General features: G+C 37.3%; 1 protein-coding gene across 2 annotated transcripts in view; it reads right to left on the reverse strand.

Annotated features, from left to right (window-relative positions):
* Positions 1–16,358, reverse strand: part of LOC121431200 — an 89,160-nt gene that overhangs the window by 9,899 nt on the left and 62,903 nt on the right. For both annotated transcript variants that reach the window (XM_041628710.1, XM_041628709.1), the window contains 17 exons: positions 15,113–15,486; positions 14,544–14,712; positions 13,716–13,823; positions 12,917–13,195; positions 12,409–12,723; positions 11,811–12,134; positions 11,130–11,284; positions 10,205–10,439; positions 9,118–9,287; positions 8,631–8,789; positions 7,351–7,495; positions 4,559–4,849; positions 3,626–3,778; positions 3,132–3,299; positions 2,447–2,526; positions 1,575–1,770; positions 532–654 (listed from right to left, as the gene is read on the reverse strand). In XM_041628710.1, the coding sequence (XP_041484644.1) occupies positions 532–654; positions 1,575–1,770; positions 2,447–2,526; positions 3,132–3,299; positions 3,626–3,778; positions 4,559–4,849; positions 7,351–7,495; positions 8,631–8,789; positions 9,118–9,287; positions 10,205–10,439; positions 11,130–11,284; positions 11,811–12,134; positions 12,409–12,723; positions 12,917–13,195; positions 13,716–13,823; positions 14,544–14,712; positions 15,113–15,486 (3,444 nt within the window). The remainder of the gene's footprint in view (positions 1–531; positions 655–1,574; positions 1,771–2,446; positions 2,527–3,131; positions 3,300–3,625; positions 3,779–4,558; positions 4,850–7,350; positions 7,496–8,630; positions 8,790–9,117; positions 9,288–10,204; positions 10,440–11,129; positions 11,285–11,810; positions 12,135–12,408; positions 12,724–12,916; positions 13,196–13,715; positions 13,824–14,543; positions 14,713–15,112; positions 15,487–16,358) is intronic.

Genomic DNA, 16,358 nt, shown 5'->3' on the forward strand with positions numbered 1-16,358 from the left:
GTCATTTTACCCCTCGACAAATTTTGTCACTGCGCCGCCGTGCAATTTTTTTTACTGTGCCACTAGCTGACTTTTTATTTTCAAGTCTTGCGCATCTTTTGAGACCAAATTTTGCAACGCCTAGGTACATTATGTGGTTCCAAAATTACACAACACTTTGTATGTGCATGTCAGACCGGAAATTGCTCAAAAACGAGATTTCAATGCAAGTTATGTCATCAACGTAATTAAATCATAATTGTATGATTGTTTTTACTTTAATATGCAGGATTATAATTATTTATTTTATGCTATTTATGACTGCAAACTTGTCCCTGACAAAGTTCATAGAAAAAAAACAATAAGACAAACAAATGCATAATCATAAGTCTAAATGAATGAAAGGGTACTAAGGTACATGTACTTAATCACAAGTATTCAACAAAACAGTAAATCTATACCATATTCAAATATCAGTGTACAGTACATATTGTTCCTATGTAGTAATTGCTATATCTTTACTTATTGCCAATCTTGGATTGAATTACAAACCTTCTTCTTTTCTGCCATAGAAGGCCTTGTGAATCTTGATGGAGTAGTCAGCCTGGCATGCTATGGCTAGCTCTTCATCATCACACTCTAATGCTTCCTCGTGGCCCCATATACCAAGCTCTTCTGCAAGGGGTGATGGCAAAGAGATGGAGACAGAAAGAGAGAAGAAAGAAAAAAAAACATGGACAGAGAGACAGAGAAAGCGAGAGCAAGCATACAAGACAAGGGTTAAAGAGATACAGAAATGATTGGTGGGGGAGATAAAAGGGGGGGGGGAGATGAAATGAAGTGGAAGGTTAGAAAAAGGAACAAGTAAAGAGAGAGAGTGAGATAAAAAAAAAAAAAACAGGAGAAATAGAGGGAAAATTTATTCAAACAGTCAAACAATGAAATAAAGTTTACAAAATTTCTCAACCACTTACACCTGGATTCATAGGCATTAAAATGGTTTGTGGTTTTTCAGAGAGGATTTTAGCAGTTAAGATATACATGTAGTGTAAGTGAATAACTCATGGAGCACCATAACAGTTCTGGGCCCAGTCTTATAAAGAGTGGCTATTGATCTGATCTATTGCAACTATGGAAGGCCAGAAACGTCAACATCTAAATAGCAACTTTCCTCAAAATGTTTGCTAGATATGACATATATTCATACATTTACCATTTTCTTGAACATTCAATGTGATTCGCTTTGTTTACTAAGGAGATTTGACAAATTTTCTGCGGAAAAAAATTATGGTATGGATGGATTTCCATACAGTTGTGATTGATTGGATCAATCGCAACTCTTTGTACGATGGGGCCCTGAGGTTTCCACTATAAACTATTGATCTCAGCCAATTACATGCGAGCATTCATGTAGAGTATAACAGTTAACAGTAAAAAAAATAACCAATAATATCATCGATCATTAAATGTTGTTCAATTATCCAAATAGTATGTAGTCCCATAATAAATGTACGACCAACTGATTGCACACTCAGTATATTATTACAGGCAGAAGAAAATGTCTCTTCCGATTCTTGAGTGAAAATAACTCTTACCTCCGGGGCAAAGAAACCTGACTTCATAATCCTTACAAGTCCCGCTAGTCTGGTCACTGTCATAGCAGAGTAGCCCGCCCTCGTTGTTGAGGGAACAAGGACGTTGCAGCACTTGTCCGAGGGCATAGTGGGACTGACCGTCACTGACCTGGCGACATTCAGCGTCTTGAGGGTCAGCACACAGGTTGGAGCTCATCTGAGGGGGGAGGCGGGAATAAAATAATAAAAAGGATAAATGAGAGAATATAAATATCTAGCTTTCCAAGTCTGAAAAAAAGTGATATAATTACACACAAATATATCTTAACGATCACCTGTCTAAAGTGAAAACCTGTCATTAGTCGCCACCAAAATTGTTTCCATTTGAAAGATGAGTGTCAAAGAACCCATCTATAAATTTAAGGCTATTTTCTACTCTACAGTGGCCACTTTTTTCTGTTTTCCTTGGGCAGCTTGCTAGTATCTGCATAGGACATATCTACACACATCAACTTCACCATGTAAGCATGAAGAAGGTACAGAGCAAACATAGGAAAATATGGTCTGAACAAAATTTTGATATTCCGTGGATTCCTATCAGTTTAGCACAGACTTAAATGAGGGGGGGAGGGTGTTTTACAAAGTGATAAGTGTGACTCACAATCAGAACATTTAATGTGCAATCTTCTTGATTAAAATACGCTATAGCCAGTGTCCACTGAACATGATCCGACCAATGCATCTTACACCGCACACTACTGGAAAGTTAGGTGCAAGGTTTTTATGGGCTTAAATCTTTGTGGGACACCCCCAAGAATTCCGAAAACAGGCCCATCGTTTTGGAATTGGACCAACTGGCAATAGACCAAATGGCAATAAAATGACTGAATTACTTTGTATATGCTGTAATGTGATTCGTCTTCAACGCCATCGGCAGGTGTATCGGTGTTGTACCACTCGGTCCAGTCATAACCTATAAAGAGATCCAGATGGAGAATGAGAATAAGGTGGTGTGGCAAGTAAATATTGCAACAATTGCAAATTTCTTTCGAAATTTAACAATTGATAGATCGATTGTAACTTCAGCGAACTGATCAGCGTCCCATGACACAGAGGTTAGCGATTTAGCGTATGCCTGATTTTTATGATTAATTGTACATTGTATTCGATGATCCACAGAATCCACAGCAATACAGCAGTATTGTGCCGCATTTCTGTTAAAATCATTCACAGGCGCTGGCTCATTCAATCAGTTAATTACTACACATCTGCTGAAGTGAGTGAGTTTCGAGGGACGAATTGAGGAGTTTAACGCTGCCAATTTCATGGAGCGAGGATGGGAAGGAGTTCCAAAGGTCAATGCAATCAATTGTAAAACATGGTCTACGATCATTGCAAAGCTTTGTGTCACAAGCCCTAACCCTAACCCTTCCTGTATTAATCAGCACACTGACAAGCCATTGGGATCTCACAACATGGTGTACTGTAACTCTCTTCCGAAGTTATCCATACCACTGGGCAAACCTTCAAACATCACAAGATAAACTTGAATAAATAGTAAAGACACACCATACATACCTATACAATCATACGTCATGTTGATATACTTGGTAAACCCGTCGCACAGGGTGTAATTATCTCCCACTGCTCCAAACATAGCCTCACTTGTATGTAAGACGCAGTGTTCCTTCTTGTCGCATTGCCGCTGCATGCGGTACAAGACAGTGTCCGGATCATATTCGCAATCTAAATTGGAGAGATGTGAATAAAAACTGATAATAACAACCTTCACAATTATCTTGAACCTCATTTTTACAAGATGTAATATCAGGTTAGTTTTTCAAATCTGTATCTATCCAGTGCTGCCAACCTTGTGCAAAAAAAATCAAAATGGCATTTTTTTTTTTTAATTGCATACATCCATAGGATATAAATATGCTTTTCTACACTAAACAAAAACTAAACGAATCTGAGATTTTTTTTCTAAATTATTAATATCACTGAGATGAAATGTACTGTCACATTTGTCCATAATTTTTTTACTGTAGAATGAAAAAATTAGTTATACTGACCTGTCGGATAGTAATCATCGTATATGATACACTTTTCATTGTGCATCCTACCATAGAAAGCTCCTGTTATCTGAATGTATTCACCCACAGGGCATTGTAGTTTGAGATCATCGTCGTCACAGACTATCTTCCCTCCCTCGTAGAGTGGAGGGCCTAGAAAGTGTAAAAAAAAGTAACAGTTTGTATGCTTCTTATTCAAATGCCTACATGTGTAATTCATTATTGAAATGTGTATTGTACTTATATTATTCTTTTAATCACACACTCTCTGATACATTAATGCATCTATTCAATTCTTAATCAATTTAGTGTGGATATATTCATTAATTCATATGCTCATTTATTAATTTGATCATTCATTTATCTAAGAATCCATTGGTTTCTTGGTAAATGCACATTTCTTCCTTCCTTCATTCACCCACTCACTGTTTCACATACAGTGTATTCATTCAGTTCATTTCCCTATCTTTATACATTTATCACAAACTCTTTACTCACTGATTGGTTTATTTCATTTATTCATTATCATATTTTGTGTAATTTGATTTCATCGTTTACTTCAATAATTTCACTAATTTATTCCTGCAGTTTTACTAAATATATGCAATAACTAATCAAATCATTTATTCACTCACTCGATAAATATTTTATCTTATCTTGTTAACTAAATTCATCTTTCATCTTAATCTTCTTTATTGATTTTTTAAATCCATTTACCTAAAAAGGTAAATGAGGTCCGACAATCTGTTCAATGAGATGTGATTGCAGAGCATAATTTATGTGGCACAACTTTATTCTACCTTAAAAAAATCTACTAATTCAACATTTGTTACAGTAATCATTCTACCTTGAACTTGTACTTATCACACTTTTGTAAATGTACATAAACCATAGTAATGGTATTTATTATACATGTACAGGTACAGTACATACCTTTGTAACTGTAGAACGATGATCGATCACTGCCGTGCTGATTCCTTGCAACACATGTATAATAACCGCGATCATCCCACAGCGGATGAAACCGAATCTCCGAGATGACGTGGTGATCGTCAAGAGCGTACGTAACGATTGTTGCGTTCTCGTTCCCTACGTAGTGATCTCCATCCCGAATCCATGTGATGTTCGGGAGAGGCATGCCGAAAGCTAGGCATTGGATGGTGCCGTTGTACTCGTAGTGGAGCTTGGTGGAATTGATGACTTCTAGCACTTCTGGTTTCTCGTCTGTCAAGATGAAAAAAAAATGGCAATTCACATTCACAGTGAGCATAGTTCGGCAAAATGCGCAAAGTTTGAGTTTATCATTAGATCTGCACAACGGCTACAGAACAGCTATAAAAAGGGAGAGAAAAAAGCTACATAAACGACTACAGCACTACAACGTGCTCGTTGTGATTGTGTAATTTTTATTTCTCGTTTGTCAAGATGAAAAAAATGGCAATTCATATTCACAGTGAGCAAAGTTCAGCAAAATGTGCAGTGTGAGTTTATCATTACATCTGCACAACGGCTACAAAACAGCACAAAAAGGGAGAGACAAAAGCTACGTAAACGACTACAGCACTAAAACATGCTCGTTGCGATTGTGATTGTGTAATTTTTATTCTAATTGATATCTGTCAATTCATTTTAATATGTTTCTCAAAAAATGTCTATTCTGATTGGATGTAGAAGCAATCACGCTACACATTCTGATGTGAGCTACTAACTGATCAAGAACTGATATAGAATAATAATCCCCTTTTTTATGTGATGTACATATACTACTGCATGAACATGCATTGGATAGTGATATTTGGTAATAAAATTCTATCCAAGTCAATTCAATGCAGATGATAAGAATTAATAATATTGTGTCCTATATATTTGTTGAGTTTCAAAAATTATATCTACATTGTAAGCTTACATATTTTTTTTGGAAAAAAAGCAAAATAATCACAAATGAATACAGTGGTAAACAATAAATTATGTTTAAAGTTTTCTTGTGAGTTATTGAGGTTAAAATTTATTTCATTAAGATAACTAGAAACCATCTCAATATTATTTTTAATTTTTTTATATATTTCACACAAATATATACTTGAAAAATCGAATAGCTTGAAGAGTAAGGATTTGTGCTTTCATACAGTGGTTCAGAAAGGTTAAATGTAATGTTACTATATTAATTAGGGACCATTTATCACAACCAATAATTGGATTATCCACATATCATTAGCTCATGAAACCACTGCATATCAGCAGTGTTTGTAACAAGCTACTGTTATAAGCTACCAATCACCTATCTCTCTCATTCTATCACTGCATTTCCCCTGCTGCATTTCAGAGTAACAAATATCCTTGAATCTCATTGGCTACTTGCACATCATCAGACACATGATGTAATAATGCTTGATATAAGCTGTTGTTACAAGCTACTGATGGGCTGTCTCTCTGGTCCAATCACAGAATAAAGCAGTAGTGACACATACACCTTGTAAATTGCATTCCCACTTGTTTACAAATTAACTTCTTGATTTCATGTAGATTTCTCCATGCCACCCATTCCCAGTGTGTACATTTCAGTAGTCATGTACTTTCTCATGTAAAATTCGCTCAAGTATTTCCTGTGTAATTTACAACCATGTGTACATTACATGAAGTTGACCCACATCTCTAGATATTGGGCTGAAAGTCAGTGAAGGTCAATGACTCAAACCAATTATACTAACAGAAATTGCAAGAAACCTACAATCGATATCAATATTAGGTCAAATTAATGACAAGTTTTATAACTGTTATGTATTGAAAATTTGTAAACACAAGCCTGCATTGTGATTAGTGGACCATAAATTAGACCAAACTGGGGTACATAAAATTGGTTGATATTCTGATGATTAATCCTACATTTACCCTAGTATTAGTTCAAATTTTTAAACACATTCTATAAAATGCTGGGCATCATATTTCTTCTATATTTGTGGCAATAATGATGTATTGATTAATTGATTAAAATTCAATTATCATATTCTTCCCATTTTACAACGATGTTCATTTTTTTAACAACTTTTTGCAGCAGGGTAAAAATAGTTTTTAATTGGTGAATGAGTTGACAACTGGCACTCCATAAAAAAGTGGTACATTTTTCCCAGGCTAAAGTAAACCACGGCTATCAAAGCGACATAAAAAATCAATAATTCTGGTGATCACTAACACAAACGAGCATACATGTATGTGGACAGTGCATCAATATTGCTTCGAAAAATACCCAACATTTGATAGAATTCTGTGCCTTTTTTGCTCACTTCTCAGCAATTACGCATTTTCTTCCTGGGCTATTTGGTACATATTTTTAATTTATACATACAAACACTTTGGTGGTAATTTCATTGGATTCAACTCATTTTGAGATCATCACCACGACTGGTATATCTTTATAGTATTGAAAGGAATCTGAATTTGTGGTTTTTATATATACAGGCGGACCTATACAGGTGATCGCCATTAGGTTTCACTTTAAACCCATAAGCAGGTATTTCTGCATTTATTAATAATAATAAATCATAATTACAAATTTATAACAATGATATAACATCAAACATACATAATGATCAAATTACAAAGGTGACAGTTGTAGATATAAATAGACATAATTCATGTAAAAAATAACAAATAAATTTAAATGCAGAGGCCAGCTATCGTAAGCTGAAATTTTTAGGCCAGATTGGCAATTAATTGATTAAACTTACCCTCTAGGAAACAACCATACACCTCGAGACGCAGGGAGATCTCATTGGTCCAGTTAAGGGGTAGGACACGGATGTAGCGGGCATACATGAAATGCGTCAAGTATTGATAGACTACAGTACTGCTATCGTTGTTACCGACAAAGATCTGTGGAAGAGAAATACAGACAGAGCATTACATGTAGGTCTTTTGGTTCGGGGAAAAAAAATCCCATTGGCGACTTTCCTTTGGGTCTCATCACACATGGTCTTATCCTACAAAGGGAAAATGCCGAATGGTCTATAAGCAGTTCGTCTAGAAACAAGTTGGTAAAATAGCCACTTACATGTAGTCAATTTACTCTTTTGTCAAAATTAATAGGCTATACCCATTTTGTTTGACATATACTTGGTCTAGCACTACTATACTATTATATGATTAATAAGAGAACTGCTCATGAGTCCAACTTTTCACTTGAAAAAGTGCATAATAATAGACAAAGTGACATCACTAGCGTCTCATCAACAGTTTTGTCCGACAAGTTGTCAGGTCATACAACTTTCCTTGATTATGATTAGCTGAGAGGCGCTGTTACCATAGTAACTGTCAGATGAAACAAAACAGTACTTGTCGGATAAAATGTCTAACAAGTCCTTTCATAAAATGCTCACGAGATCAATTCAAAACAACAAAGGTGGTCTTGACAATGTTTGAAGGTTTGTATGTTGGTATGAACAACCGCGATAGTGATTTATATATGTAGTACACCATGTGGTATTTCCTTGGCCCCGTCTTACAAAGAATTACGATTGATCGAATCAATACTAACTCTATGGAAATCCATCAATGTCATGATTTTTTTTCTACAGGAATTTCGCAAAATGTCCTTTGTAAACAAAGGAAATCACACAAAATTGTTAAGAAATCAATGACTTTACGGATATACATTCATATCTAGAAATTTATTTGAACAAACAAGCATTTCATATGCTGACATTGCTGGCTTTCCTTAGTTGCGATTGATCGGATCAATCGCAACTCTTTGTAAGACAGACCCCTGGAAAGGACTAAGTAAAGTGAAGAACAACTGAAATGGAGAGGTAAGGAGTGGAGATTAGGGGCCCGTTGCAGAAAGAGTTGCAATCAATCGCAACTCTAATAATCATGCGCAACTTGATTTTCAACCAATCAGCAGCGCACATTTGGGACTTGCGATTGATTTTTTGACTTGCGTTTAAACGCAACTCTTTCTGCAACGGGCCCCAGAAAGTGTATTATCTTTTGGCCATGAGCTTGGTCTTACCCTCCTCTCTCCTTCTTCATCGTACTCGTTCCACAACCCGTCATCGATCAGGGTATCGTTGACAGTGTAGTCAAGAGCATAGCGGGAGACCCAGTAGTCGTAACGAGGATGTCCTTGGGTGGCAAACTTCCTGACCCTCATCACACGCTCAAAATCAACCTAAGGTTAGAAAAGAAAAATCATTCAAAATCAACTTAAGGTTAGGAAAGAACAAAAAAAAATAATCAAAAGTGAAAATAGGGACAATGAAGAGTCTTTGTGATTAAATACGAACTGATGGTAGACCAAATGACAGTAGATTGGACGAATTCGCATAAGACGGATTGGAAATAAACCAATAAAACTTGTCATTAATGGTAGTCAAGAGTGAAAGTTCCTTCGATCTGAAATAAATAAATGGTCATGTGGAGGATTTTAGCCAATAATTTGAAGAGGATCTATCCAACAGTCATGGGAAAGCAGAAGAGAAACTCCACATGCAACCTACCTGGAACCATTGCTGCGTTTCCTTGTTACTTGCTACCCATGCTCCGTACGGGTCATTAAGGCGTCCATCCCATTTGAATGAATCCAGACTGGAAAGCATTTTGGTAGAGCTAACATCTATTTGGTCGTTGCGGATGGTCTTATCTGCCATGCCAAACGCTAGAACACAATCTGAATGAAGAGAGGGACAAACAAGATCAAGAGTGTTGGCAACATTGTTTTTTGAATCCATTGAGGTATGAAGCTTTCACAAATAAATCTTTTTTGCCCCTTCTTTGGTAACAATCAATAATTATCTATTCATTTTTTGTATTTAAAAAAAAAATCTGCAACCTGGATATAGGCTGAGTTTGAATTAATGATGAATAAATACACTAAATGAAAAGTTGCAAATTTGCATTTTTAAGCAGCGATTCTTTTACTTTCATCAAATTGCCAATTTACAGTGTGTACTGATTAAAAGTTGAACAGCTTTTTATTCAGGAATTGCACCACATACAGTGGGAACAGTATTAATTTCAAGTGGATTTCATTTCATTTCCATCGATGGTGAAAAGGAAACAGACCATATACATGTACAGGATTCTTTCCTGAACTAGGTCATTAGAATACACAGTGCATGAGGTGTCTTGAAATCATTCCATCTATTGCTTATTACAACCTGGGGGCCATTTCATAAAGCTGTATGTTAAAAGCGATCTTAAGAATGACTGGTGAACCTTTATCATCAATGACCATTTAATGGTGAATATCATTTACCACACGAAAGGATCATCAGTTGTTCTTAAAGTTCCTCTTAGCTTTATGACACACCCACCTGGGGTTCGTTTCATAAAGAGTAACAACTGTTGTAACTTTGCCATTATGGCAACTACCAATCAAAATCAAGGTTACCATCATGGTAGTTGCCATAATGGCAAAGTTACAAACAAGGCCCCGTCTTACAAAGAGTTACGATTGATCGAATCAATCGTAACTCTTTGCAAGACGGGGCCCAGTTGTAACTCTTTATGAAACGACCCCAGGTGGTTCCTGTAAAAATGGTAGAGGAGTTCCAGAATTTAGCAGAGAGTGAGTTAAAACCATACCTTGCTGGCAGATATAAGCATTCCTATCAGAACACCTCGCATCTTCCCACTTAAAGTCATGATCAGCACTAAGATGGATACACCTCTCTTTGCCATCGGAGACGTAGCTTGCGCTGAAATCGGTAAAGACGTGCCCGATTCCGTCCTTCCATCGGCAGGTGTTGTTCTTCGTCTTGACGCAACCGACCCAGAAATGAGTGTCTGAGTAGTCCGTCATCAGCCCTTTCAGGAAACTCTGAAATGAGGTTTAGATACAGAAAACAATTATAATCTGTTATCAGAGTAATCAAAGAGTGAGCGACGTGACCGACACTGAGCGATCTCTCATTAATTGTGTATTATAAATAGCTCACTAAACTCTGAAGTAAACATACCTTTTGAGATAAAACAGATAATAAATTTTCCTATAATTTTTTTTCTATAAAGAAGCTTGAGCATCCAACCAGGATAGCTATGCTAACTCAGGTATGATAGTACACAGTGCTTAGAAACATTGTACTGGAGCACTATACATGTACAATTGTTGCATATTAATATCATAAATAATCAAAATTATATAAACACTAAGAATCACTCAACACACATCAACATTGTAAATGCAATTACTACTTAGAGCATTGAATCCATTTAGGGGTTCTTGCAAGATTATACAGGCAATCAATTTCAAATTTCTATTCATAATTCATAATTGACCTACATGTGCCTGTAATTGATCATAATTGATGATGATGCTGATGGTGATGATGATGATAATAATAATGATGATGATTTTTATTATTACTATCATTATTACTTTTACTATTATTATTATTATCATTGCTATTGATATTATTATTGTTATTATTGTTGTTGCTGTTGTTATTATTATAATCATTATCATCACTATTATCATTATGATAAATAGAATAGCAATCACTAAACAGACCTGTGTGTGATCCCCGGGTACACCAGCAAGATGTCCATGTAGATTATTACAGTTCTCCTCAGCCTCATGGAAAGTGCTGTTCTTATTAGGGAATCCCTTGATGCAGCGTGAGTCATGCTTGGTCCAACCTTCCTCACAGTCTCCCTGGTATGTATCTGAAAACAAGACCACACAATCATAAGCCTCTTTCCATGAGCAAGTGCTGGCTGCCGCCACCCAGGCAGACCAGTCCTTGCAGATCGATCCCCTGCAATGGCAGTTAAGGTTAATTCTTATTCTTATTCTAATGGACCCAGAGGTTTCTGTACAAAAGCCCTTGGGAATTAAAGAATCTTGTAGCCAGTTGGTAAAAGCGATGTAAAGTCATCTGGTTGATCACTTTCAATTGAAAGCATTCAAGACTTTTCTCTTTGCAAGGAGGCAACATAAACAATAATCAGGCCGATAAAAAATCAACAATAAAAACAATAATAGCCATAAAAACATATGAAAAGTAAGCAAATCAATGCCATCCAGAGGAGGCTAAAATCAGAACAGCATCAAAGCCTTCATCACTCCTACATGTAGTTTTTTTTCTACAGCTCAGATCTTTGGAGACATTTCTAAGACACATCTTTCTCAACAGAAAATATTTGATAATAAACTGGAATATTTCTGACAAAAAAAAAATATTATACTCACATTCATCATCGATGACGGGAGCAGCCGAAACACACGTGTAATTCACATCCAAGTACTTAGCCACGCCGTCACACGGATCCGAGCTAAACGCCTCCACCTCGATAGCAAACTTGCACGAATGCTGGCCCTCGCAGTAAGTCCGAACATCCCTGATACTCTCATCCAATGTGCAGTTTGTGGGAGCGTACCGGTTCGGGCCAGGACAGATGGAGTTGTCGAGGGTACGTCCGTACATTGCATCCATGATGTGGATGACCTCATCGGCAGCAGGGCAGGAGATGTCCAAGAAGTCGCCCTCACAGGCTCGTGCATACTTCATGTAATCTATTAAAACATGGGACAAGTTTAGTTGAGAGAGCAAGGCAAATAACAATGACGGGGCGATATCACTGCTGACAACATCCAGGTTGCGTGAAGCAAATGTTATTGCGATCTAAACCTCGCACATGTCTTTGAAATAGTGTTCTCACTTCCACTGCTAATCATGCATTATAAACGATTTAATCATTTATGCGACATCAAACTAAAAAAGACATGGTACATACTGGTGACAAGATGCCTATCCCACTGGGTTCTTGATCTACATGTATTTACTCACCAACACAAGTATACGTCAAATTAAGGTGGAGATGCATGTTGGAGGTAGAGCATGGGTATCCCAACGTACTGGTATCCGCCAACAAAGAGCAGTGCGTCACGTTACTACACTCCTCCATAAAGTCCTCAATGGCGGAGTAGGAGGACGTGCCGACGGACGAACACGGCATGTCCGATGCGCTGAAAGTCGACTCCTGAGGGCACACTTCCCAGTCCATGGTACGTCCCCAATCGCCAGCCGTGATGTTGACCTTTTGGTTGTCATGGCAATGGAGGGAGACGGTGTTCTCCCCGCAGGCAAAGAGGTCCGTTGTATCTGTGGAGTTTGGGATGGGGCAGAAAGTTCAGTTTGATTTTATTTTTAAAAAGTGCACATTGAAAATGCATGTATACATGTAGTTCAAAGGATAAGATTCCACTTATCATCATTATATATTACTTACATGTACAGGTGCACATTATGTGCTAAATATAAATCGTAAAGTATTGGTATAATCACGTTTGCGTACCTCGTTCGAATTCGCAGACAAACCCGATCTTATCGTCGCAATCCACCGACACCCACAGCCCATCCTCTGATTTGGATAACGCAACACACTTCTTGTATCTCTCGTACGACGGCTCCTCCCTGGCCCATGATGTGTAAACAATGAACGTGTTGTCGATCCACCTGAACGTCTTTCCATATCGTCTGAACCCGATGTTGTAATCGCTGGTGTCAAAGGCCCGTACAAACTTGCGCAAGAATTTTTGTTCATCAATGCTGGTGATTGTAGCCAGGTGGGCACCTGAGAAGGAAAAATGCCAAAAAAGGCTTAACATTGGCTTCTTTTCTTGTTTCATATATTGCGATATAGAGATCTGTTGGATTTCTAGTTCTCAAACTGTTAAGCATGAAAGGTGGATTCCTTTCTTTCTTCTTTTCATTCATCACTGTAAAAAATCATGGGTAAGAACTGATACAGATATCTCTTAAAATTTAAGTTCTAAAACTTTGCTATGCAAAAAAGAGGGGCATGCACTTTTATAAGCAATATTTACATGTATTTAGTTGTAAATGCTGAATGACAATCATGGCCGTATGCAGTGGGGGGACATATGCAGCCCCAGAAATTTCTAAAACTTACATTTTTTTTTTTACCGAAATTTCTCACAAAATTCACCATTAGTATGCACAAATCCTCCAATTTCACTTTACAAAATGCAAAGGTGTCCCAACGACAAGCTTGGTTGCTTCTTTCCCTCACTTTTGAGTCTTTTTCAAAATAATATACACGTCCATATGGTGAAATAGTCTTACATACGTACCTTCGTTTGCACAAGTAGTCTTTGCAGCCTGGCGAGACTTGGCCTCTGTATAAACCTTGTAACATGAGGTCTGGAAGAAAGACCATCCTTCGGGGCACACAGTGTCAACTATCGAATACAAAAATACATTTCAGGAATTTTACTTTAAAGTAACAATTCTAGATTCAATTGAAAATATTTAGGTACTGTGAAATAAATATTGCTTAAGTATAAAGTTGATCAAATTCCACGAAAGCAGAAGTTCCAGAAAAGAGGATATTAAAGTATGTTGCCATAAAAAAGTTTGATTTAGATATATATTGCTTTATACCTAAATTGAATGATCTTGAAGTCATTTTCTTCTATGCTATAACATTTCAAACATCTACAATTTGCAATGGATTCACATTAAGAGTTAAAACATAGTGGAGGAAACAACTCTAAAATCACAACCAGGGCAACCTATATGTAATATGTCAAATGAAATAGTTAATTAATCGTCAAGCAATTAACCCATACTGAAACAATATAGGCAATTCCCTTAATCTCAGGGCCAAACATATGAACGTTTTTTTTTTCTCAAGCCTAGTCTTAGAGCAATATAAAGATGGTGCATTTCTGATATCATTAGAAAATGCTTTAATAACTAATGCAAGCACAATTGAAGATTCATTTAAAGTGGAATCTAGCAAGAGTATACTCCTCGAAATATACAAGAACATACCAGTTCCATTGCTAAAGCCAGGATAACTACAGATTCTGCTGCATTAGAGTGCTTAGAAACTTGAGACAAAACAAGTGCTACATAAATGAGCAAGTTTCCATATTACATTTTTGAAATGGACTTACCTCTAGCAGTACACCCATACAATTCCATCCTAAGACCCACGGGACCAGTAGTGTTGAATTCTGATTTGATGCGCAGGTAACGGAGATCAAGGGGTCGAGTGTCATCATTGAGGTCATCGGTCAACTCGTGAAGAACAACCATGTCTCCATTGGTAGGGCCATCAAGAATCTGTAAGGAGATAAGATGAATGAATGAATCAATCAATCAATTTATCAATGAGAGAACGAAGCAGTGAGTGATGAACAAATCATGCATAGATGAACAAATGAAGGAATTGATGTATAAATGGATGGATGGATGGACAGATGGATCGATTAATTGATGAATGAAAGAATGAAGGGATGAATGAAAGAATGAAAGGAAACCAAATGAATGAATGAATGAATGAATGAATTAATGAATGAATGAATGAATGAATGAATGAATGAATGCAATAATGAATTAATGAATGAATGAATTGATATGTACGAATGAATGAGTGAATCATCTGTTTGGCCCATGTCATGAAAGAAAAATACCGAGCAACCTTGGTTTTCATAGTGCACATTACATAGCATTTCCTCCTTACCGTAACATCATCGCTTCCCTTCTTCCTCATGGGTTTCCAGTCCGCTGCATCCTCACTGAACCAGAGACTGAAGCGATCAAAGGTCGCATTGGTCCCATTGTCCAGAAGCACACCCTGCAGAGCAAGACCAGACAGCGTGATCCTGTAACCGAAGTCAAGCTGAAAGAACTGATCGATGGAGGAGTAGTTGGCATCGGTGTTCAGATCAGCAGAGACCCATCCCTGGAGGCCTGATCCCGGGAGAGCGGGGTTGTGGAGACGGGCGTACTCCGGGAGGAAGCTGGCGTTGGTCGACGAGGGGTAGACGGAGCTGGCAGAGAACGATTCAGTTTGATTGAAGGTGTGGTCGGCAAAGCCAAATGGTGTGAAGCAAACTGTGAGGGAAACAAATTAGACAGATTATTTATTTGCAAGTGTTACATGGATTCTTTAAAATTAATCACAGGCATCAGAGGAATGCCTTGGGATGCCCTGTTGATTGCCATTGGTGTCCTTCTTGTTGGCCTTGGAGGTTTAGGGCTGCCAACATTGCATGATTAGTGAGAGTGAGGATAACATAGGCCAATGATATAACTTAAGGGTCAAAATCAGTGAGATCAATAGATATGCATGCAAATACAGTGTAAAACAACATTTTAGATTGAGAAAGGATCAAAATTAGCAAGTCTTACTCTCAAAGACTGAGAGTTGGCAACCCCGCAAATTGTGTTTTTTGGTACTGCTATAAAAAAATGTTTCCTAAAAAAATTAAGGCTTGGTTTCATCAATATCTGCAAGAGTACTGTAATTCCATGACAAATCCCAACAGGACTCTAAGGTTGTCTCTGGGGAATTTATCTATCCAGTCTCCTGCATCCTCACTGAACTAGAGGCTGAAGTGGTCAAACGTTGCATCAGTTTGACTCTCTAGCAGAGGTCCTCAAAGAAAGATGTTCAGGGAAGGTTGACAAATGTCAAACCCGAATACGTGCTTGCAGAGTACCTTGACTGTTATAAACATCACAATGGCAATATCATGCTTCAGGGTTCCCAGCTTTTCAAGAAAACAAAACAAAGTTATTGCAGTGAATGACATACATTTTCAGTATTAAAAAAATAATGTAAATCTAATTAGCACCACCATAACCATCCATTCAATGGAGGTTGTTTTGATTTGCAACAAAATATAAAAGAGTCTGACTGACTACCATGCTTTCGACTTTTGGGCTGATCAAAATTCAGATTTTTCCCTCATTAGAGGCATTTT

Source organism: Lytechinus variegatus, chromosome 17 (genome assembly GCF_018143015.1).
Source record: "Lytechinus variegatus isolate NC3 chromosome 17, Lvar_3.0, whole genome shotgun sequence".
In the NCBI taxonomy this organism is placed as follows: Eukaryota; Metazoa; Echinodermata; class Echinoidea; order Temnopleuroida; family Toxopneustidae; genus Lytechinus; species Lytechinus variegatus.